The 25,479-nt window shown below is 35.4% G+C and overlaps 1 protein-coding gene across 3 annotated transcripts in view; it reads left to right on the plus strand.

The window, feature by feature from the left end:
* EXOC6 (exocyst complex component 6) overlaps nucleotides 1-25,479 on the plus strand; it is an 88,994-nt gene that overhangs the window by 41,441 nt on the left and 22,074 nt on the right. For 2 of the 3 annotated variants that reach the window (XM_005416444.1, XM_031062300.1), the window contains exons 15-21: nucleotides 1,044-1,153; nucleotides 2,213-2,324; nucleotides 3,127-3,261; nucleotides 6,326-6,505; nucleotides 9,553-9,582; nucleotides 15,092-15,233; nucleotides 22,969-23,042. In XM_005416444.1, coding sequence (XP_005416501.1) covers nucleotides 1,044-1,153; nucleotides 2,213-2,324; nucleotides 3,127-3,261; nucleotides 6,326-6,505; nucleotides 9,553-9,582; nucleotides 15,092-15,233; nucleotides 22,969-23,042 — 783 coding nt within the window. The remainder of the gene's footprint in view (nucleotides 1-1,043; nucleotides 1,154-2,212; nucleotides 2,325-3,126; nucleotides 3,262-6,325; nucleotides 6,506-9,552; nucleotides 9,583-15,091; nucleotides 15,234-22,968; nucleotides 23,043-25,479) is intronic. The other variant, XM_031062305.1, reaches the window with a different exon arrangement.

Consider the following 25,479-nt stretch of genomic DNA (forward strand, 5'->3'; position numbering starts at 1 on the left):
ATTAATACGGTGTTGCAATGAAGATGAAAAATTAAAGGAGGTTTTTATGCTGATTTTTGCTGGGTGCATTCCTCCATCAAATCACATTAAATTACTTAGCCATTATGGTACGAAAATAAGTTAAATAGAATGGAAATCCCTTACAGTATTGGAAGTATACTATACCCTGGATACTGTTTAGCATGGCATATTTTCCTAATAAATGCAGAAATTTTTATTTTCTACTAAATAGTTTTATCTGCTATACATATATATATGTATGATTACTGCAAAGCTTTGGCTGTTGTTGATGGATGCTTTTTTCCTAAAGAGAAATTGAATTATTCATGGACGCTACCAGGTGTTGATTATTTTTCTCATGCATTAGTCATAAACAGAAAAATAATTTTTTTGTAAATGGCAAAAATTATATGTTCAGTGCAGAAATACCTATTTAGTCTGTGTAAATTTAAGTGAATTTATTCACTTTTGTTCTCCCAAATACAGTATCAGCTTTAAAATTCAAGTAAGAAGCATGATTTTATTATTATAAACATATTACTATTTCCCACATGTTAATCCAAATTCCTGAAAATAATTCAAACTGCCTTGGTTTTGTGAACTTTAAAAATAGTCTAAGCATTCTCAAACTACTTTGAGAATCCCAGAAGTGTTGAACTTCTCAAGCTTTTTTTGCTTTGTTTTGTTTGTAAAAGTTTGTATTTTTGAACCTCTTATCCCGTTTACATCTATATTATTCATTCAGATTAAAAGCAGTTTGAGACCTGTTTTTTAGTGTGTATTTGTGAATTGCTTTCTGCAGGTGCATCTTAAACTACATAAAATCTCCAAACTTTATTGTAATTTGAAGTGATAAAATTCTCTTCTGTTTATAAGCTATTTAAACAGATGTAGAAGTCATCTCAACATGTGCAGCTTTGTATTTGACGGAAATCAGAAAAGGTTTAGATAGATTTAAATGTTCATAATGTTAAATGGCTTTCTAGATGTTGTGTTTAGTACCAAGGTCTTGTTAGAATCAGTATGATCTCTTATTTCCTCAGCAATCCTTTCCAAAGAAGCTTCCAATGTCTCAGTCAGTGCCTCAGATTTACATGCAGGTGAAGGAATTTATTTATGCGAGCCTTAAGTTTTCGGAGTCACTTCACCGCAGGTAAGCTTGAACTGTCAGGAGTGCAGCTGTAAAGTAGCTTGTAACTTTCAGGCGACAGAAAAATATATATTCTAAAATGAAAATACACTTTCTTGTGTACTTACTTGCTGTGCTTGTTTCATAATTTACATATGTAATTCTTCATATATATTTAGTCTATGATTCCCAATGCTGTAGCATGTATTTATCCATATGTGGATATGTATATACTATATAATATATGTATATACTATACAATATGTGCATTGGTGAGCTTAGCTTGATGGGGTAAACAGTTTAAAACACTGCTGGGGTTCTTTAAACAGTATTGACCAGTTTGAATAATCTAGAGAATTTATTTATTTAACAAAGCATGTAAAGATTGAAAAGAATACTTTGATACTGACCATTTCAGAAGTAATTGTTTAGCATCCCTGATTACTTCCTAGTGTTTCATTACTCAATCCTTTGAGTTTCCTTAGCAATGATTTCTCCTGCAAAAAAAATGTGCTGTCTGCGTGTTTATTCCCTCTCCTATCCCCCCCTTTTTCTGAGGGAAAACACAATTCACAATTCATCCATTTCCATTCCTCTTCTGCCCTTCAAAAGCTTAGTTTTAATTGGATAAAATAGAATTCGGAGATCTGAAATCTGGAAGGTATTTGTGGCCTTGTCACTCACTTCTGCACTGTTAAAGATGTAAATTACTCCCTTTCACACATTCTTAATTGATACTGTTTATAATTTACACGTACTAATGAGCACATGTTGACCTCCTTAGTAACTCATTAAAACCCACAAATTACTCTTTACTAACATCTGTGTCAATAAACATGTCCAAAATCTAAAAATAACAGATTTTGCTTCAGTGTTGAATTGCAGTTAATGGATAATTTGGGAGGTGAAAGAGGTGTTCTGTCTGCTAGACCACAGAAAACTTGGAGCAACCAGAATTTAAATGCACATAGAGAATTCTTAAGGTTGGAAGTTCCCTTGACAGTGAAAAAATTAAAAATTATTAAGTATTGCTATTGAAGTATTGCTAAGTACAGCATAATTATAAAAATATTTTTTTCTCAGTTCAACAGAAATAGATGATATGCTCAGAAAATCTACAAATTTGCTGCTTACAAGAACTCTAAGTAGTTGTTTACAGAACCTAATTAAAAAACCTCATATAGGTTTAACAGAGGTAAGTTTTGAAACACATATTCAAAACTATGGGTTTTAAAACAATCCATGCTAAAACTGTTTTTGTAAATGTAGATACAGAGATACTGACACCACAGTATGAGAAAATCAAGTAGTGTTTGTTTAACAATTAAAAATGAAAATAAGTATAAAAAGCATCAATATGTGTCGCATACATAAGAACAATACAGTGTTGGGTCTAGCTGGGCCCAGGGATGCCTTTTGAGAGAGACATGGCAATGAAAGAATTTTGTGTTTTTTATGATAAACTGAGAGTTGCCAGAAATAAGCCAAAGACATTTACACTTTTGTTTACATGCAGAGCATGATTTGTGTGTTCTGTCTAGCAGTTAGTACCACTAATGTTGAGTTTCTTTCTATAAAAGATAGACTGGAATGGGATACAAGATATACTTGAATGCATCATTCTGTAGACAGTGTTATGACTTTTTAAGAGCAGTAAATTTAAAAAAACCAAATGGCTCAAATTAGTGATTTTATTTCAGCAATATATTTTCCTTTATTTTCCCTTTTTTAATTCTAAACTATCAGTTGGATTTATTTCACTGGGTAGGTGTCTGAAGTCTTTGTTTTTGAAATGGCGTAATTTGTATTTAAGCTACGTCATTACTCCTTAGTGGTGTTTGAAAGCAAACTTGAAAACTAACAGGAAAGAGGTGGTAACCTGAAATACTGAAATGAATTTCTAGTAGCATTGTTCCTGAAAGAGGTAACCATTTACAAAATTACATGACAATAGGTGATATAAAAAGATATTTACAAGAATTTTTTGTTTCTTGTAGCTTGTTCAAATCATCATAAACACAACACACTTGGAGCAAGCCTGTAAATACCTTGAGGATTTTATATCTAACATTACAAATATTTCACAATTGACTGTTCACACTGCAAGACTTTATGGACTTTCTACATTTAAGGTATGGTATATCTCATCCACTATATGACTGTGTCTGAAAAGTTATGTAAATTAAGCATTTTAAAACAAGGGTGAGAGCAAAGCTGCTTGTCTTCTCATCTTTGTCTCTAAAATAATTGTGAGCTCTTAAGCATTCAGTTGTAACACTGAGCAGCTAAACAGTGGATTTTTGTGTTATTAGTATGATCTGGAATATGTCAGTATGTGAGAAACCTCAATATTATCTTTCAAGTGCGTTTTTTACTAAGTTGTGAAATGGCAGACAAAGCTTAACTTCACCAGAAGCTTTTACTAGATTAAGCTCCAGTTTGTGTAACTTCTCCCTTTTTCCTAATGGAATCAAGCAAAACAGCTACCTTGATCTAAAATGTTTATATTTTTTATTCTACAATCGAATTATTTTGTGATGCATTTTCACAGGGCGTAAGTATTGGTATTAAAGAAGTATTAGCAACTAGTGCTTGAACTAAAATGATTCTAGGATATTTTTGTAATTTAAGCCACAAAACAAAAGTAAAAGTCATCAGGGATTCTACAGCAGCTGCAACTTGAACTTTAGGTATTTGGCATTTTTTTCATGCACACTGAAACAAAGGAGAATGATTTCTTGTATTTATGGGATAAAGAGAATTAATCCTATTGAGAGAGTTCTGTTTTCTGCAATTCATTTTATCTCTTGATGCAATATGTGGCCTATCCTACTGTAATATACCCTCTGGCACAGATGTTAAAAGGTGGGTGAGGTGGGATAATTGCAAGACACTTCATATTTCCAGTTGATAGCTAACGATTCTCCCATTAGCTGTTGCTTGTTTTGCTAAGGATTAGTGCATAAGGCAAAACAGAAAGGTTGTGGCCTAGCAACCATACTTGACTACCATTGCCCTCTCAGCAGTTTTACTAATTTTGGTCTAGGGTGTCTAGTTTGCTTGTTGTGTCTTAGAATTTGTGTATCTATAGCTATTTTCCTCTAAGGGTAATTAATTATCTTTTTACCAATCAAACATGCATTCAAAACCACTCAATACAGCCATAGTCTTTGATTTCAGTAAGAAGTGAGATATTCTTTATCCTTGAATTTCATTTAATAAGTGCATTTGCAAGTTTAGTTACATTCTTTGTAGGTTGCTTATGCTGTTTAGCAGTTATGTTTAACACTCCTACAAACTAAGTTCTGTTGGAGAGATCCAATACTGTGTCTGTTCTTAGTGAGTTTGCACTTTGGAGAAGTAGGGGACAAATGCTGACAAGCAGAAGGGCTTTTTTGTGTGTGTGGTTTCTCTCCTGTCTACTTGCCTGGAGATCTTGTTAGCGCAATGTTCTCCAATTATAGTGGAAAATTCTTTTCTTGTTAATCCCTCTTTCTTCCCCTTTCTATTGTAATGAAAAACTGCTCACAGTTCCCCAGCTGTGCCCTCACAGAGTTTGGTATGTTCTACTGTTATTAAATTCATCTCCTAGTGGCAAATTGTGTCACCTCCATTCTTTCAGAGTGGTCAAAAATCTCCTTTTATTAGCAGCATTGGTCAGGTTCACATTCCATGAGATGAGCTTTTACGTCTACACTGTATTTTTTTAATGCAAGACAAAACCAGAAGGACTAGTCTTGCCATTACCAGAAAATCATTTTAATTGTTAAAGGTGATATGACCACTCCATGAATGACTTAGATTTAAAATTAAAAAAAAAATCCAAACCTAAACAAAAAAAAAATTTTAGAAATTTTGCTCTAAGCCTAGGCAGATACATCAAGTCCCACCAGTATAAATTGTTGCAGCTGAGGTTTTGTTGTTAATCAGAAACTTTATATGTAGACTTGACTTTAATTGAAACTTTCTTAGTCATTGCCATCTACAAAATTGTGGATATCCACATACTCCTTTGACATGATGGCAGGTTGCCAGATTCTTGCATGTTGGATTTGGAGAGCTGTTCAGTGGAGCCTTTCTCAAGTTGATTTGTCAGTAAAAAAGCTATTTTTAGGGAATCATACTTTGATATTTATTTATGGCAGGGCCGCATACTTTCATGTTTACTCCTGGAGTGCCTCTCAGCCTAGGGCCTGATTGGAGACTAAATTTGGCACACTTAATGTGAAGACACCTTTAAGCTCATAAATTTTTATTTTTTCTTTCTGTATTTCTTATTTATGCTTTTCTCAAATGCCATGTTTTTTGGTTTGCTTTCTTCTGGAGGAAAGTAGCGATGGGAGTTTCATCTGCTTTTTGGTTACCTCAGTGTATCCAGGCCATTTTTACCCTCTAAAAACCTTAAGCAACTGATCCATATGGTTTAAATCAGATGTCTTACTTGAATTATTTCTCCGTATCAGTTAAGAAAATTTTATATTGAGCCCAGATTAGAAAGATCTCAATATCTTTAAACTCCAGGCTGGCAAAAGCACAACTTTCCAGCAGGACACACACAAGCACCTGCTCCTAGATCCTGTTGGATCTCTGAGGATGTCCCCTGTACAAACGAGGCAAAGACAGCGTTGTAAACTCAGCTCACACTAAATGCAGGATTTGCTGTTCCAAAAGGTGGAATCCAGGGTGTGGCAGAACAAAAGTAGGAGCAAGTAGGGGAGTGGTCTGCATCACAGTATGTGATGATCAGGATATTTTAAAGGAGGATGAAAAATTATGAGTATTCTTCAGATGTGCAGCTTTAAGACAATAATTGCATAAAAATCACATGATTGCTTGACCTCTGTCCATAAAAGACAAATGACTTTGTGTCAGGGTTGATAAATTTGTAAGGCAGAATTAAAGGTAGTTGTTGTGAAGAAAGTAAACAAATTGTTTTGTTTTCAAATTAACTTAATTTGTCTGAAAACTGTTGTTTATTCTGTAAACACAGTGTTATGAACACTCATCGTATGCATTATGGGAGTGTTGTAAAAACCACAGCCTCAGATGTAAGACAGATATTAAAGCACCAATGTCAATAGAATATTTTTTAATCTAAGAAAAACACAAGACTTCAGTTTTGTTGATGGATATACTTTTATCTGCATTTAATAATATTTTTAGAATTCTGACAAGCATTGCACACTTTTTTTTCAGGATGCAAGGCATGCTGCAGAAGGAGAAATATATACAAAACTTAACCAAAAAATAGATGAATTTATTCAGATTGCTGATTATGATTGGACAATGTCTGAGTCAGATGGAAGAGCCAGTGGATACTTAATGGACCTAATTAACTTTTTAAGAAGCACGTTTCAAGTTTTTACTCATTTACCTGTAAGTATTCAAAATTAAGTTTCATTTCGAACTATTTGATCATAATTTTATTTAAAAACAGTAAGGTTTGAACAAAAGGTTCTGGCTTTTGATTTGTGCACATGCTGACAGATGTATTTTTAAGTTTTTCTCAGCACAGAAATATTGTCAAATGTATATCAGTATGTTGGTGGAGCTTACCTATCAGAATATTTAGAAAATACTTTCAAATACTTTAGTCTAAATATTGTTACCAGCAACTAATTTACAAATAGTGTAAGAACTCATGCAATTTTCTAGAGCCTTTTTGGTATACCATGTTGGTTTTGTGTGCGCATGCATTGGTTCAAAAAAAGCAGAATTGGTGTAAATCCTACATTTGTGCATAAGATTGTGGAGGTCTTGTATTCTCCAAGGTTTTTAGCTAAATATTTTTGATCATAAGAAGTTGTTGGATTCTAGTTAACAGAGCTTCATTGAATGAATTCTTGCTCATATTCAAATATCCTGTGTTATTTTGTCCCAGGAAAAAGGGTACTGTTAACCTGTTTTATGTATGAATTGTTATGTTCTGTTGTCTGATTTCCCCTTACTTTCAGATAAAAAAGACTATTTCTAGTTTGGCTTACCATCATAATGGTTTATAGCTTTATAGTTCTGGAGTAACTTCAGTAAGTAATTCAAGCTACATCTGCTTTTTATCAGCTTGTCCTTGGTTGTTACAGTCACACTGATGTCTGAGTACTTTGCCCACCTGCAAGGCTTAGAAAGAATAAGTCCTCAATGCATAGAATGTTTTGAGGCTTCAGACTGAAAGAAAAAATTCCTTTATGTGTACAGCAAGATGTTGAAGTTGCTGGCATAGCAGGCTGATCTTGTCTTCCCAATATTACACAGAGGCTGTGATTCTTCTGTCTCCTGTTCTTTTAACTGACTCAAAGACAAAGGCCACTCCAACTGTATCATGTGATACTGATGTGAATGTGTCATGTGAGGCATATGCTTCTGTGCCAAATCAGTGGAGCGTTTTTTGATAAAGAATAGCAAGTTTGTTAGATAGTGTAATTCATTGTAACTTAGTATACAAAGCAGTGTGAACAAATGGCACTGCTCCTCAGTGGCCATATGCATATGGCAGTTAAGGGATGTGAAGTTTGTAGAGCAGGATGTACAGAAGTCTGTCATGAATGTGCTGCTAAATGGCTGTTCGGAAATGAGCCACAGACAAAATGAAGTAATGTGTTAAGGGAACGCAAAGAAGCAGCTGTGACATTCCGAATTAAGAAGTGTGGAAGGTATAGAATTATGTGCCTGGGGGTACAAGTCAGCCTTTGGAGGAAGCTAATTTCTGTAGAGAGTTTATTCTGGAATTTCAGACTCTGGTCAGGTAACAGGCAGGATGTAGCACTGTATGGACAAGTAGCCTGCTGTGGCAAGAGGTTTCTTGTAATTTTTACTTATCCTGCATCTTGTTCCCTGTCCTATCTTGGCCAGTTGTAGAAATATACGGTCCTGTGAATGTTGTGTGTGACCTGTGGAGTTTATAAGAAAATGTGTGCACACTATGGGGATTCTAGTTAGATTTGTACTAATAAGTTATTTTCGTCAAGAGAAAATTTATAGTAAAAGTATTTTCCAAAATTAGCCCAGAATCGGGTTCTATAACTCGTTAAACAATAAGTGCTTTGGAGTGATAAACTGAGCTAGATTCTTCACATGCTGTAATTAAGGTTTGGAATACTTTTAGAATTAATTTTCATTACGGAATTATTCCAATAATGTCATAGTGTCATTTCCATAGTAATTTTTGTATGGCTGGCAGAAACACTCCACTAGTCAAAATAGTTTATCAGAACCTTTTCTGTAATTAGCAGTCAAAGAACAAATCCCTAGCACACTGGCCATAGTTTTAGTAAGGAAGAGAGTGGAACAAGTAGAGGGGTCTCTTCTGCCTTTACGTACCCAATTGTGTTAGAAGGCATTGGGCTAGGACTGGGGACCCTAGTTGGCCACAGTAGTTCTTTGTTGTCACACTCCAGGGTCACTGACTTTCTATTTGGTATTGTTTCAAATGCTAGTCTGCCTGTAGAAGTGTTATAATATGTTCTTTAACAATTTTTTTGTTGCAGTCAGTGGGTTCCTCTCATTAGAATCTTGTTTTATTTTTGCTGTATGTATAAGCTGTGTGTAAATGCACAGGGATGTGTCTCCCTTTGTGCTTTTTTGTGGGGCTGTACTGAAGTGTTTCTGTACCAATGTAGACATAACTTTTCAAAAATGCATCTTACATTGTATATCTTGGTTTTGTAATTTGTATTATTTTCATTGGAATATTAGAACATTAGAACTCTAAATCAGGTAGATCATGAACTGTACTGAATCTGCACACAAAGTGACATAAATTAGTTGGGGTCTGATATCTCTGTTGCATCACTGGAAATGTCTTGTGTCTCCAAAGCTTTTTTTCCCTCTCAAGTTTTGCATGTTAGTTTTCTCCTCTGTGTTTGTTTACTGTACTTAAGAAGCAATTTTGGGAAAGAAAACAGCTTTCTTCAACCCTACAGTTACACAGCCATAAGTTTTATGTTAAAATTTATTATTGGGTCATGTTATATTTAGATTCTTACTATCCTGAGCCATTTTAAATCTTGCTTGAACAAAATATGTTAATAGCATACAGATAGCCTCTGTAAGCCATAATGGTAAACATGGCATTTATTTTTTAACCGAAGACTTTTGAAATGTATTCTTGCTTGTAATGAAACGTTCTGGAAAGGCATTTCAACAGACACTTTGAAGTTTGATATTTTGGCATACAGTTCCTTATTACAGAAAAACATATAATCGCCAAATTAGTATTATTTAAGTTATAATCTCTTTGTTACACTTCAACAAAATACTATATAAGTTCAGAGGTTTAAAAAAATACTATTATGTAGTTATAATTGTTCTTTTTGTACACTTTTTCTTATCTTTTATTGCTACCAATTTTTTATTCTTTTTTTTTTTGAAGTTGACAGTACATCTTAATTTTTTTGTTTTGACTGCCTTACTGGTTTCCTTCTCAGCATAACAACAATGACCATGCAGCTATGTCGGTAAGTAGATGCAAGATGAAGAAAAAGCATGTGAACAGAAAAACTATGAACTGCCTGCAGGCTTATTGCTTCAATTTTTAATCATTTAATAAAAAGACCCTTTCTGTTTTGCTGATAACTTGCTGTGTACCTTGTGTGGATGCATGCAGGGATCAAGTTAATGACTAACATTGGGCTTTCATACACTGGGACAGACAGCAGGAGTCCTAAAAACCTTGCAGAAGGTTGATGGGGTGTGCCTTGCATCCCAAATGAGGTTATTTAGAGACTGAGACCTCTTGAAAGAGAGGTCAGGTATCAAAATACAGCCATGAGGCATGCATACAGAATTAGGTGTAGCTGAATAAAGAATCAGTGAAAGTTCTACCGTTCCTCTGCTACATTTGTCTGGGGTCAGGGGAATGTGTGTACTGGTGTTCTTCATTTGCTTTTCCAGTTTTTTTTAAAGAAGCTGATGAATTTAAGAATTCTCTTCTCCACTGATTATTTTCACATTGTAATTTTTTTTCATATGGCATAAACATTGTCATGATAATGAAAGTGATGAGGTTAATATTACTAAGTTATTAAAACCTGCAGAATGAATCTAGCAGTGGGCTCCCAAGTTGTTCAGAGCCTAGAGCACAAGTTATTAGTGGAGGTGTAGGGAGGTGGAATATATAGTCTGTTAAAGAGAAGGCTGAGGAGAGATCCAGTGGCAGCCTACAACTTCTTGAAGAACAAATACAAAACTGGTGGAGCCAAACTTCTTGGTTGGACTGACAAATTCAGATGTAGCTGTGGTTACAGGTTGAAGCTTGGGAAGTGGAGCTTTGATATTAGAGGGAAGGTGTGCTTAAAGAGAGTAGTGGGGTGTTGAAGGAGATTGCACAGGGAGGCTCCTGAATTCCCATCCTCTGCTACTTGGAGGGGCCAAAGGAAAAAAAGTCTGTGGACCTGAAGTAGTGTTGGCAGCAGTGCTCCAAGTAGAAGACAATGGTGGTTCATTCCAATCAACACTTCCATCATCTGGATACTCAGTGTGCTGGTGAACTGTCAAGCTAATAGGTGTCATGAGCTCGTGTTTTGTGTAGAATGTTTCCTGTTAGTATTGTATAGGTCTCAGGCTGCTGGTTATTTCATGTCTGAGGGCTAGCAGCAGTGTAGAACACAGAAGCTGTGTGGCTTTGGGAAGGTTATAATTGGAAAGTCATGCAGTTTTTAATGGTTCTGTTTTCTGAATTCACAAGAATTTGATTATGTTTATGTCCCATTTTAAGTTAGTCTTGCAGTTTATATTCCCACTAGATGCTTTGAATCAAAAAGCAAATTAAAGTTTCATTATACAGCCATTAATCTCATGAAATAAAATGGATGATTGAATTTGTTATTAAGAAACTACCTTTTTTAGTTTTGTCTTGAAGATTTAGAGAAAAATATTTCCTTGTATTTCCACATCAGTTGACTTGAAATTATGTGGGTCTATATGTAAGAAGTTGTAATCTAAGTTTAGAATTAGCTGAAATTTTATTCTAGATATGTGCCTTGTCAATACAAAGTTGGAAAAGAGTGGCCATTGAAAAGAGACTGTTGCAAATTACTTTCACTTAGGTATTTTTAATTGTTTTGGTAACATTTGGGGCAGAGACTGGAAGTAAAATTGATTCTTAAAAATTCCATTCATGTTTTTAGTATACTTGTATTCTATCAATAGATCAAAAGTTGGAGTTTTTAACCTTGAGTGATAAAATTTGTATGTTTAATTTGTTTGCATTTTCAGAGGAGTAACATTATGTTATTTCATATTGCTAAATTAATTCTTCACCTTAGCATCTTAGATTTAATGGCTAAGTTTTTTATTTTCTTTTTATGCTGAGGATGGCAGTTTGTGTTATTTTATTGTTTCTGTGATTGGCAGCAAAAGCCTAATTTCACAGCTTGCAGTGAGGGTGAAGGGGTGGTGGTTTTCTGCAGCTATATTCAAAAACTGTCAATCAACAGCCTCCACAGGCTACTTAGAGAATGGGTTTTCTTACTGAGTTCTCCAACTGCTGCTTCATGCTGTCTTTGATTGGCACAGCCTGGCAGGGAGGATGGATGAATCTGTCACTGGCTGGTTAATTGTGTTGCGGGTCTCAGCCTGACATCAGGTCTTTGACTCCTAAGTGGCTCAATACAAAACAAATTAGCAGATTGTAGTCATATTTCTCATTCTATATGCTTTGACTTTGTTGAATGCAGTCCATAAATCATATTGACTGACACCATAGTGAATGATGAAAGCTGCTTTTGAGACAGCTAGCATGGGCTTTAGAAAGCAGCACCGCGAAGGTGCCGTGGAAGGATGCATATGGCTGACCCTTTGGGAATTTCCTAGGAGCCAAATGTCTCTTTACTACAATTGTTCTTAGGAGAAAAGCTTTTGGGTCCTATAAAAAAGGATTTAATATGTCAGCAGATTCTCTTTACAAGCTCCTTTGAAATATAAGAAGTTTGTCTAAGGGTTTTCTCTTTTTACAAACTTGTATTTCAGCAAAATGTGGAGGCTGGGTGAAAAAACAGTTGCCTTTAACACTGTTAGCAGGTGTTTTTGAGTATAGAATAGGGTCCTTGTTTCCTAAACTTTACACTGATTGAGTGGAAGAATAGGTTTTGTAGATAGGAGCAATTAGCATAGGCACAGCAGAGACAATAGTAGTGTCTCCAAATGGGTGGCAACTGGGGCAAATGTGAGAAGCCTGCTGAATCTCTGCATGCTGTTGAATATAGGTATTTAATTGCTAGATAACCATGGCCACCCCCACCCCCTTAAATAATAATAGTAATTTTAGAAGGCAAAAAACCCCAAACATCAAGACTGTTTTAAAATTAGTTGATATTTGTTCAATCCTGAAAAATAAATGTTATTGCTATGTTCACAAATCCTTGTATTTCCTCTTCAAAATACTTTATGAAAATTTGGCAAGGAATTGATGGTGCAATAGATGTTGGAAATTTGGAGATGAATTTTTAACTAGATTCTATTTTTCAAACACAAATGTTAATTTTATTCTTTTCTGGGTATCATACATCCAGTGTAATTTGAACCGGGAAGCACTGAATTTTGAAGAGGATAACATCGTATAGTTCACATTTCTCTTAGTTAAAATTCAGCATTTTGATAAATATGTGTAGCTTCATTTTTTCTCTAAATTTGAGACTATTAAGTGGTTTTTAGTAAGTATCTACTGTGTATGGTAAACTTGTAGTATTTGTTGATGTGTCATTTGAACAATAAGCCTGTAGTTCAAGTTACATAGTTGGAAATAGTTTATATGTTAGGATGTTTCCATTTATGAAACTTCAAAACCAACATTAAATGTACATGTATTGATACTTATTTGAAGTCCGAGTGGCTTTAGCTGTGTCATTTCTGTGTTGTAACCATTATCTTGTGCTCCAGTACTATTGATATTTGCCAGAATGTAACAACTAACTACATATGCTTGTTAGAAATATAAAATTCTGTCATTTATTAAGATAACAGATGAGTACACATTGTTTCCATATGAAATGAACTGAATGTTAAAATTTTTCATGACAACCTATTAATCTGGTTGAGCTTTTATTACATTACAGTGGCAGCATAAATAGGACATGGAGCTGATTTGATGGAGCAGTACATTAAACAGAGATGCACTAGTTGTTCCATTAAATCAAAATGACATTTCCATTAAGTATTTCAAATGCACTACACTGTAATTACATGAACTGTGGCCCATTTAGTCCCCTTCTCACCTCCCTTTTTCCTTCCTTTTTTGCCTATTCTTTTTTTCTTCTTCCCCCCCACCCCCTTCATTCATATTGACATTGTTCTGCTTGGGGAATAGAGCTGCACGTCTCCCAGTATAATTGCTGTTGGGTTTGGGAGACTTTTAAGCATGCTGTTCTTGTATTGTTTCCTACATTCTTTGTTGTCAGTTCATCTATTTTGCTCAAATATGTTATTTGCTTTTCTGAGATTTTCAATTAAGAAACTGACATGTCATTTTAGATAAAAAGCTCCTTACAGTTCAAGGTGTCCTAATGCTAGGAAAGAATTAGCAACAGCCATTTAATGTTTCAGTGTGAATGTGAGGAGGGTTGAAGGCTTTCTGTTGTATTCATTATATTTTAATTACCTTTTAACAACTAATGGATTTTTAAAGCGTGAAATATTTGGGGCCAAATTTGCTTTCTGTTACGAAAATTTTCTGCACATGAAAATTCATCTTAGCAAGTTGATGTATTAAGGACAAGATATGGCTCTTCAGATGCTGGAGCAGAACTTTCTAAACTTTTTGGGACAGTCCATTATAGTTGTTCATTATTTATATGCATTTCTGGGAGTCAACAGTGAATTGATCAACCTGAGTTTGCAGAAAACAGCTGGGCAGCCATTACTTTAGAGAAGCAGGTGCCATCACTGTACTGATGGATAGAAGTAAAACAATAGTGCTGTGTGTTCCAATAGCTCTGTTATGTTACTATGATTTCTTTTGTGTTAATGTTGTTACCTTTGTTTCAATATCATTGTAACACACGCATCAGTTGGAAGCAGTGGTTTCAGTACATTAATCTACAGAGATTGTTGTAGTTGTATTTGACACCCAAGATCACTCTGTTTTAAGAGATGGCAGTGCTGTGAATAGAACAGTGCCATCTGGTTTGGTATCTGGTCTCAAGTGGTTTTCTTACCTTTAAGGCAGAATTTTGTTATCTTTAAATTTTTCTGTACTAAATTTTGAATAATTTATTCAAATTAATGTCTGACTCTGTGTTTTGTTTTTTGATCTCATGTTGGGAAAACTGTCTCAATTACATGTAGATGATGGGGAGAGCAATATTGCCAGCTAGACTGTGATTGCGAAATTATTTCTATTTTGTACAGCAGAGGGCTACATTTCATTTTCTAAGTAGTTGTTCACTGACAGCACTGATTTATTAAGCACCTGAGATGATGGATAAGCATGAATTTTTAAAGTAATTTAGCAGCGAACTTTGAGATGGAATCTGAGTAGTTAAACTACCAACAATTAGCACAAGCTCTTACAAGAAATGCCTCAACCAATTGCAATCATTTTGGTTTATGTAGAGTTGGGGATTTATTTAATTTGCTATTGTTAAAAATATGTTGCATGTTGATTTTCATTGCGTTCTTGCTTTCATTCTGTTTGGGTTAAAATATTTAAATAAATCCACAAAGCTGTTCATATGCTTCAGCAACTTTAATTGTCATTGTTTTGGAAATGTCCTTGTATTCATGAAGACTGTTGGATTGCTGGAAGAAATATCAGTAATTGCTTTAACATCTATTTAATCTAATTCTCTGTTTGATCTAATAGAAACAAATCTAATAGGTCAAAGAAATAACAGGAAGTGTGATCTCTCCTTCTAATCTAAGTTTTGTATCATTAAGACTTAGAATGTATATTAAAATCCAATCAGATGAGCAGTTCTTTAATGACATATCATTTGTTTCTATTGTAAAACTTGTTGCTTTTTCTACTAGGGAAAAGTGGCCCAGACAGCTTGCATGTCAGCCTGCCAGCATCTTTCAATGTCCCTAATGCAGATGCTACTGGACAGTGAATTAAAACAAATAAGCATGGGAGCAATTCAGCAGTTTAATTTAGATGTGATACAGTGTGAATGTAAGTATATATTCCCATCTGTATTTGTCTTAACATTGAAAAAAGTTAGTTATTTAGTGTAAGCTATATAGTGATCTTCTTCCATAATCTACTAAAACTTTGTCTTTTATTGAAGGTAATATTACAGTACATCTTCTTGTAAAAGTATTTATAAGTAAGTATGTTGGCATTCCTGGGAAATTTTTTAATTAAACTTTTCTTTTAACTAAAATATCTAAATTGAAACATACATTGTTGTTACTCCTAATGGGATCATAACCACTATATCCAGTAAAGATTTAGTTTAGTACAAAATTGCCCAAAACTACTACATAAATACTAAGTTTTAATGGTTAAGAAAAAATGGTCAAATGCTATAAAATTCTAATGTTTCCTATTGAGTTCATCTATTATGATGCAGATATTTAAATGTGCTGTTATGTAGGGTTTCCTCACTCCTAGAACTGCTACTGCCTTATTGTGCAGAATAATAGGACCCATTTAGTAAACATTAGATGTTGTCTTACTGTCACTGTTTAAAATATGATATCAGAGTTATTTTATAAACTGGTTCAACACAGCACTGAAGGCAGGGTTAATTACCTTGTGTTTTGCATGGAGCTCATGGCTTCAGGGTGAGCTGTTGATCTGGAGGAAGGAAGTTCCATGAATAGGTGTTAGGACTGGTTGTATAGTTGATGACTGAGATGCAGTGGAAAGGCTCACTAGAGGTTTTTCTCAGTGTGTATTTTCAGATTCTTCTGCTCTGTTGTTTTGTTTGTTTGTTTTTTTCCAAAGTATCTTTCCTCATATGTATTTGAAGCATAGATCTCAATTATTTTAGTGACAGCTGTGAAATGGGGCAGTTATTCAAGTCCTATCCTGAGGCTTTTAGTTTGGATACATGAAAAAAAATTGGTGACTACTCCATTAGAAGCCACCTATGGGAAACTGAAAATTTATTTTCAAACAATTTGGTTTGCATCACAAAAGGTTCTTGTGGGACAGACTTAGGGACGTTTTTGACATTTTAGCCATCTACTTGCCTTTCCTTCTCCTGCCTTATTTGTTACATTCCGGCTGAACTCAGTAACAGGTAGAGCAGGCATCTTTCTGACAGTCCCTCACTGTCCAGCCTTAAGGCCTTTCAGGGCATGGAACAAACTGACAGGACTATCAGGGTCAATTTGATAGAATATTTGTGATTGTGACATTAAAATTCTGTGATTGTACAAGTTAACCAAACAGATCATGGTTTAACTTTTCTTACTTTTAGTATGCTTGATGTTGCAAATTATTAGTGTACTTTTCAGGTAGCTACATAGGAGTGTGTTTGTGCATTTGTGTAGTTTCCTAGATGTAAAAAAGATACCAGTTGTTAAAAGAGAAATTATACAGTATTCATAGCACTGACATCATAATCATTCATCTTAACAAGCTGAATTAATGCAAGCACTAAACCATAATGTGCCTTCTGAACAAATGGTGTAGCAGAGAAGAAAACTTGTCCATTGCAGTATTATTCTGTTTCTAATATTTAAAATATCAGCTGTGAACAACACAGTACTTCACTACTCTCTGTAGATGACCAATGCCCTGTTTCACCCTGGGATTTCTAGCAGTACAGGGGATAAAATGTATGTCTTGCAGGTGACTTTCACAGTATGAATAGTATGTTCACAGCAAAGAAGGGAGCAGTTCCACTGTTTCCAGCTGTCATCTGGTCTTTGGCTTGTTTTCAGACCATTTTCTTCTCAGGCATAGGCTGATATGTGCCCCGATTAGTGTCATCCTAATTTCTATTGCCATTCTGTCTATCATCTTTGGTTGATGCACAGCAGAAACTTTAATCAGTGAAGAAATCTTAGTAGAGGTTTATTTAGTCTAAAATGATAACATTTCATTATTTTAAAATGAAAAAGTAATATAACTGTAAGATGACATGGTTTTTTGTATGTAGCTGTTATTCCGAGTATATGGCATGGACAGGACATACCAAAGCTTTGGCCAAAATAAGAAAGTTTCAGAAAGCTAGTAACTTAAAAACGGAAAAACACATTCTTCCACCACTGTGTAGTTTCTAGCATGGGCTGTACAAGGCTAATAGAATGAACTTCATTTCTTCCTATGTGAAAAGCTTTTAAAGCATGTTAGAAAAAAAATCTTTTGCACAGAAACCCTTTGAATAGTTTAAATACAATTATGGAAGCTTGTCAGAATAGTGTGTTGCAACAAACCACATTTTGCAGTCTGTGGAATAAAGGAGTGACAAGATTTTACTCAGACTGCTTTGCTGATGTGGTTTCATTCATAAGGTCCATCACAGGCACATTCCAGGCCTCTCTGTGATGCCTGTGATTTATGTTCTTGCTCATCACCCTCCCCCAGCTTTATTCTTTCATGCTTTGGGATTAATGGATACGACAGTGACATTTCAATTAGTGCTTAGAGTCGGCGAATAATTCACAACTGTTGGGAGTTTTCTACAGTATTGTATTAATGGGATCGACATTTTACTTACAATGGAGTATACTCAGATGAATTTTGAACTAAGAATTTAGATGACATGTAGAAAATTATTAATATCTGAAGGCAAACTTCTAAAACTTCTTGCCAATATTGTAGAATTTTTTTCTGATCTTTAACATTATAATTTTATTCTTTCTAATATGAAATGGAGAGATCTAAATAAAATCAGAAAAATGTGATAATTTGTTCGTTTTTTCCTTTTCTATTTAAAAACAGTCAACAGTCCAAACAACAATCCAGCAATCTGTTAGTCAGTACGTGCTCTTCTTAGAAAAAAAAAAAGTCATCATCATCTCACTCTTCTTCCAAACGTTCCAAAAATATTTCAGTTTTATTTTAGTTTGTCCTGTTCTAATGAAAGTATTTCTCTACTCCCTCTGCAAATTTTATAACCTAGAGCAGTGTTTTACCCCTGTATTTTGTACCATTCTTTCTCAGAGGTTATTTTCACTAGGATGGTTGAGATTCCTGAAGCACTGTTCAGAAAATAGAACATACTGCATCCTATTGAATAAAATCCAAAGAGTAGTCTTTTGCTTAAATATTACATTTTGGTTCCTCAAGGAAGGAAATGGGTTGGGAAGGGTGTGTTTCTATTTCTTGAAGATGAAATTCAAATGTGGGTTACTGTATTTCACTTTACAGGAAGAAAGGTGTGCATAATAAAAAATTATCTTTCCAGAGACACCATCCAGATCTACTTAGCTTACATCAGCTTCTTATTAAAGAATTCAGACTTGTCTAAAGTTGTAATTGTTGGAAGAGCTAAATGTTTTTGGGTTTTTTTATTTATGGGTTAAACATAGGTGAATTGTGAGGCAGAAATAGTTAACAGAATGAAATATGGGTGAGTGGGCATCCTTCTTCACCCAGATATGAAAGGGTGAAAAGGTTTTGGGTCTTGCCTATAAGCAAGCAAGGGTTAGTGGAGAGTTAGTGCAAAGTACTCTGTATTTTCCTGATCAGCCCTCTGTATGGCTTCCTGGCAGTCCCTCCTTTCCCCCTCTGCGTGGAGAGTGGCAGTGTCGAAGAGCAAGTGACATCCTGACCAGAGTGTTCTCTGCTGAGCACACACAAAAGTGGTCTCCAGGTGGGCATGCCAGAAACTGGGGAACCCAGATGCTGTATTTCCTTGAAAAGGCACATGTTTTTCTCTGGAGGCCCCTTGCTTTACATGCCTCCTGTCCCCTCTGGGCAGCCAGGTTAACTTCACTGGCTGGAGGCCATCCTTCATCTGCCGCTCGCATGTGGCAGCGCGGGCGGCACAGGAAGCACAGAGACCTCACTGCCACCGGGGGCTGCTGCCTGGCCAGCTGGCAGCTCCCTCAGCAAGGCTCCCTCCAGGCCTGTTTGAACAGCTGGAGCATCCAACAGGGCTGCAAAGTGGCTGAGATAGTCGCCTGATTCTCTGCTCTTCCTTTAAAAATACTTCTGTAGCTTTGCTGTCCTGCCTGTGAAGCAGTGCTATGAGACTGGAGTTAAACTGTCCTCATTTAGCTTTTGATTCAAAGTCTGGACTTTGGTTTTTCATTTCTTCCACTGAGCAGCAAAACTATTTGTCAAGAATTAGGTTCTGAATTCCCAGATCAACAGAGAGGCACAACCAGATGATGCCTAAAACATGGGATTTTGAGCCAATAAAATTAGGAGACCTGTTAATAAATCTAGAATTGTGTAGAAATGCAGTGCAATTTACAGTTAAAAATATTTTAAGTTCCATTTAGTAGATACAGCCTTTATCTTAAGATCTCCATTAATACCTGTATATATATATGTCAATTCTCATATATCCTGTATACAAAATGTAATTATAATTATAAATATTCAAAAGAAAATGGACTGAAGTAATCTTTACAACATTTATATTAATCATTATCATTTATGTGTTACCTCCCAGCCTGTTTTTGTCTATTCGTTTCATTTGATCCTATGTTATTTATATTTCTAAACTGTCTGTTCTGTTACAAGGAAGTATGTTGAGATTGTACATACTGAGGACCCACACTGTTCTTGTTCTAAATACACAGTATCAGCAAAGCAGAGGCAGAAAAACCTTGTGAATACCAGATTTGTATAATGTACATTTTCAACTGATTTTTCTCAGATATTTGAGTTTTTGATTCAAACTGCCAAACAGCCAGTTGTTTGCCCCTAAGAGTGGCAGTTTAATAGTGATCTTTGCATTTCATTCTCCTAAATTATAAAATTCCAGAATGCTTTTATGCACATTAAGCCAAACAACAGGTAGCCCCCTACCCCTGCATTTCTTCTTGAAGCCTAGAATGATTGTAGGGGGTGAATATTTTAAAAGATGTATATATGACAGTGTTTCATTACTATCTAGAAAAGGGCCCTTAGGACAAAGACATTAAGAATGTTAATCCTGTTCTTATATCTTCCCAATATGCTGTGCAGTAGAAAATATTTAATTAGCTTTGTAAAATTGTTAGCAGAACTTAAAAGCCCTGTGCTGAGGGTGGAGGGGGAACTGTCTGACTGTTACCATAAGTAGATTATCTTTCTGCCCTCTGAACTCATGAAATTATAATAATGAAACAAATTCTATTGTAGTCACCTGTCAGAATGTTCCAAATGTGAGAATAAATGTTTGTGCTATATATAATGAGTGTCCCTAATGTTGTAAATGCATTCGTAGTATAAAATTGTAGTTTAAGAGAACAAAGCTTGTACAACAGTTAGGTTTGATACATTATGTACTTCTTGTTCTACAGCTGAAATGCTACTAGGTATTAAGTAGAGAAACAAAATTGTTCTGTATTATTTAATGCATTGGGATAAATTCCAAACTCTCTTAGCTTGAGGAGCGCATAAAAGATGCAAATATTTGCCCTGTGGCATGTAAGAGTATTCTGCTGTAGGAAGCTGTCTCCCAGAGTATAAAGTGCCAAAAGCTAGCTGAAAAAACTTTCTGAAGGTCACAGTTTTCAGTTATATTTACTTTTCAGTTCTGTAACCCTTTTTTTGCCATTGATCTTCTTTCTCCCAGTGCTAGCTATAGTTGTGGAGTGGCTGGAAGAGCTGAGATTCTGGTGGGGGAAGCTGATGGCAGTGTACTGTGTAAGAACAGAAAGTTAGGATCAGATCAGATCATCTGGTGGGCCTTACCTTTCTGCTTTAAGGGGTGTAGAAAAGACCCCTTCTGACCATCATGCATATCCTCCTTATTAATGTGCTGCCATAGCTCACAGCTCATGTATCTCTTCTCATCTCTTTGCTGTGGAGCTTTGCTTAGGATTCCCTGCTGGAGTGTGGTGTTCCATTTTAAACTCTGGGTTTGGCTGACCTCAGAGCTCAGCTTTGCTGTCCTTAGAAAGGGTGTTCCTAGTGGCTGTGAAATACCTGCAGAGGACAGCCATGCAGGCACACAGGCTTCAGCCTAGGTTGTTCAGTAGAGTGCCTAAGGTTCCTAGGATTAGGCATCTTTGTAGTTCTGCAGGCTGCAGGTGATTGTGCAAGCTGTTTTGTCTTTCCTGATTTAAAGAGTTTATTATGAGAAAACTCTCCCTGTAAAATACTGAGTGTAAGGTATGTTTTCTCTACTGTTTTCTTTCTTTTTTTTTTTTTAGGCCATGTTTATGGTCAATTAAAATTCCATGAAAATGCCTCTAGAAAGTCGGTGTTACTTATAAAGTAGGAAGACCAGACAATTTAAAATTCACACTTGAATACAGTAATCAGTGAGCATTTACCAATGTTACCAGTACTTATCTGTGACATTGCAATGGTTTCCCTAAGGCATTTAATTGTTATTTTTTTCTTTAGTTGGTAAAGAGTAAAAGTTCTATTGCAGTTAAATTCATTCTCCTATTACATGACTCTCATAAAATAACTTTTGCACTAGTGTAATACAAGTAATAAATTCTGCTTCTACTGGTAAAGCTGCTACTCTAATACCATATCCATCTATTACTAAGCTATTTTTAAGTATTCTGAGATGGTCCTAGTAGTTTCTTGTACCATTTAAGTAAGAGTCTTTATCTAAAATTGTGTTCCATATAGTCATTTTTAGACTTGTGAAATAGTCCATCTGAATTCATTAGTCTGCTTTAGGTTGAAACCATGTCTTCAGAAGTAAATGTTTGAGGCCATTACTTTACCATCATGTTAGCTCAGACAGCAGTGGTTTTTTGAATTTTATCTCCAACATAATCCATGTTTTCTAACTAGCCATTTAAGAAAATATATTAAGGATTTCATATAACTTCTAATGTCAGTATTAAGAACTGTAGAGTTTGGCGCTGGGTCTGGAAATTGGATACATATGTTCTGTTTCCTCTACCATTGAATGACCTGTTTCTCAAACTTGGAAAAAACTATTACCTTTCACTGCCTTGGTTGCTCTTCTCTGAAGCTGTTGCAGTAGTATCTATTTTGTTTTGTTTAGAGTTCTACCTGAAGGGTATAAGAAAAATACTCTCAAATTCTTTTGAAATAAGATATCTAAACTGAGTGAGGATGTGAGGCAGTTTGTTTTGTCTTTATTATTAACTTGTGACTGGAATAATAACAACAAAAAGTGTTTTTATTTTTAGGTTTAACAACTATTGATCTTTTCCTGGTTTATACAAGTGGTTGACTTTCTTTCACTTTCCATGTTGCCATTTTTTGTATTATGAATGTATTTTTGCTTGCCAATTTTGACAGCCAATTTTGGGTTCAGAATGAGCAGTTGTTCATTACTGATAAGCAGGCTAAAAGGCATGAGCAGGCATTTCAGCTCTGTACTGACCATGGCATGTGGGGCTTTCTACCTGTTGCCTACACATGAAACCAACTCCCGCCTTAGTGTTTGTTCTTTAATGATGTTTGGCTGGAAGTGAAGGTTTGCTGTAACAAAGGCGGATGTCTGAAAACACATTGACAGCCATGGAATTGGTATTATTTTGAAATTCTTCAGTAATCATACACCTCAGGCTAAAAAATATCTTGGTTTCTGTGGTTGTAGCATTACTACTGGGTTAGAACTTGAAGCAAAATTTCTAATAATACTCCTAAAAGTGTTATTCTTTAGGATTATTGGAAAAACTGTCAAAAGTTTTTAATAGTGATCTTTGTTTGTTGGTTTGTTTGGTTTTAATCACTGTGAGTTGTTAAACTATTCCTATGAAACTATGCTACCTAGCATTTATGTTGCATAGAACTTGATTTTTCTGTTAGACTAAGAAAATAAATCTACATCCGTAATATCTTAACCTTTTTTTTGCAGTGTTTGCTAATTCTGAGCCTGTGCCAGGATTCCAGGGAGACACCCTGCAGTTAGCTTTCATCGACCTCAGACAAGTAAGACACTAGTTGGTGTTTTTTGTCCTTCTAATTTCCCCTTCTGACCAATGCTGAAGTTATTAAATTCAAGAACCTTTCATGGTTTTGCATTCCCATGTAATTAGTTGTGAAAAGCAGTTATTTGAAATGTTGTTAGTGGCAGTATTCCCTGTAATTTAGTATAAAACTGTTTCTCCAGTGTGTGGTTAGGGGGCACTGTGCTACTGGTAGTACTGTTAAAGGAATATTGGATTGAATTTTGGTCCTAACAATTTTGTAAAGATGCTGTGGTGCCTTTTTGCAAGAGTGTACATGTCATCCTGGTGTGTGCTGGTTTGATTCCATTGTGAGCATTTGCTCCTGTCTACAAAACTACTCTCTGGATAGCAGAATCAGGCATCATATTATTTAACATTTTTTAACACGATTTCCTTTCCCGAATTTGTTACATAGAATTCTTTTAAATTGTTGGAAAGCAGCTTTATTCCAACTGGATGATTTTTATTCTACATAAAATTCATTTTAATTCTATTTTAAATGCTGTAATGTTGGAAGCACTTTTCCACAGATCTTGCCAAAAGGAAAGTTTTCCCAGACTAAAATCTACTAAAATCTTGTAAATTTGGACATTAGAACCACCATAACAAAGGATCTTCAAAACCTTTTCGTGCTTGAAGTTAGCTTTTACAAAGGATTTAATATTTCACAAAATTGTAAGTATCATTTAAATGGTGAAATAAGTAATTTACTGCACAAGGAGGATCTTTACCCTTCTGCAGATGTTGGTGATATTTTTCAGTGCCATTATGAGCCTACCAAAGTCATTAAAAAATAAGAGAAAGTAGAAAGAATTCTATAACAAATTATATAGTAAGAATATTTATGCTTTTGATAATTTAGTAGATTTTTCACGACAAGATTATTAAAGGGCATTTCAGAAGGGAAGATTCTTGAGGCAAAAGTATTCAGATTTCTCCTGGTAGTTCGAAAGGACTTAATAAAGTGTCTTTTTAAATGAAAAAGTTAAAAGGTAGGGTTCTCTGTTACGTTCTCACAGTAATATAATAATGAACAATATCTACTGTGGGATAAGTGTGTACTATGCGAGAAGAATACAGGATTATGGTTACAAGATTTGTTTGTGCCACAAATCTTGCCTTGACTAGCAGCCTTCCTCTTTTGGATTCTCTTTTAACTCTGTTTTTATTGTCAGTGTTAAAAGAGACTAAACGTCTTCCAATTTGTACTTAGATCATTTCATTTGAAGGGAAAGGATGTTGAGATTTTGGCACCATTTCTGTCATCCACCTAAGTGGAGTTCTTGCAGAGTCTATGTTTGTTTCAAGGGAAAACATGATTTCCATACATGCAAGAGGGCAGGGTGTGTACATACTTGCTACAGGAAATAAAGATTTTCGTATGTTTTAAGCACAAACTGGGGAGTATGTAACTTAAATAGGTATTATGTTGTTTATGATAGCTCTTCATTTATGTTAGCAATTATATTTAGAGTTCTCTCAAGCACTTTACAGAGGATGCTCTGTAGGTCATGTGGATTTGTTTGACTTAATATACTTTATAAACAGGAAAAGTTTGAGCAACAGTCTGTTGGGTTGCAACTGCAGCTTGCAGATGTAGAACAGTTCTAGCATATTTGGTTTGGTTTTTACTATATTTTTGTGTGCATCACCAAGAGGTATTTCAAGCACACATCAAGAACTCCTACCATTTAGTAAAGATTTTCAGTGCTTTCCCTCTTCTCCTTATTTGTGATGCATTTCTGTCTTAATAGGGTAGATGACAGTTCTTTTCAAGAATACTTAGAAAGGCAACAGTGCCTTTTTCAGAAGGTTCTTATAAAAGGTCATGCTTCTGTTTTTTAGTTTGAATTTGATACTTCTTCATGAATTGCAGGATATGAAAGATAAGGAAGTAGGTCCAGTGGTCAGGTTTTACCTGCCCACCCGGACTGTGCCCTGAGGTCAAACTCCTGATATTGGCTGTTTGGTACAGAGGAGCTGATGACAGGTAGGGGCTGATACAAGGGGGAAAGCTTGAACCGTATCAAAGCTAAAAGGCAGGAGATTTGGGACTCAGTGAGAGACTGTAGCTAAAAGATGGATCAGCAGGATTGCCCTCTTCTTAAAAAGCAGCTGACCTGCAAGGGAAAAGACTTTATCGTCCTGCCAATCACATGGTTGCTAATGGAAGCCAGTTATCTCAACAACAGCTACTCACTCTGTGCTGCACTAGTGCAGTGGGTAAGATTAATGAGGATTGGGCAGTAGCATATTATAGCACGTTTTACTAACGAAGTAAAGTCACTTACAGGGAGCCAGCTTGGAAGACAGAGAGAGGAGCTACACCTGAATGATTACCATGTAGGGAGGGCCAGCTTTGAGAAGAATTGCCATAGGTATTTTCAACCTAAACAGTTCTTGATCCTCTCTTTCCC

The sequence above is a fragment of the Geospiza fortis genome, unplaced genomic scaffold (genome assembly GCF_000277835.1).
Source record: "Geospiza fortis unplaced genomic scaffold, GeoFor_1.0 scaffold130, whole genome shotgun sequence".
Classification (NCBI taxonomy): Eukaryota; Metazoa; Chordata; class Aves; order Passeriformes; family Thraupidae; genus Geospiza; species Geospiza fortis.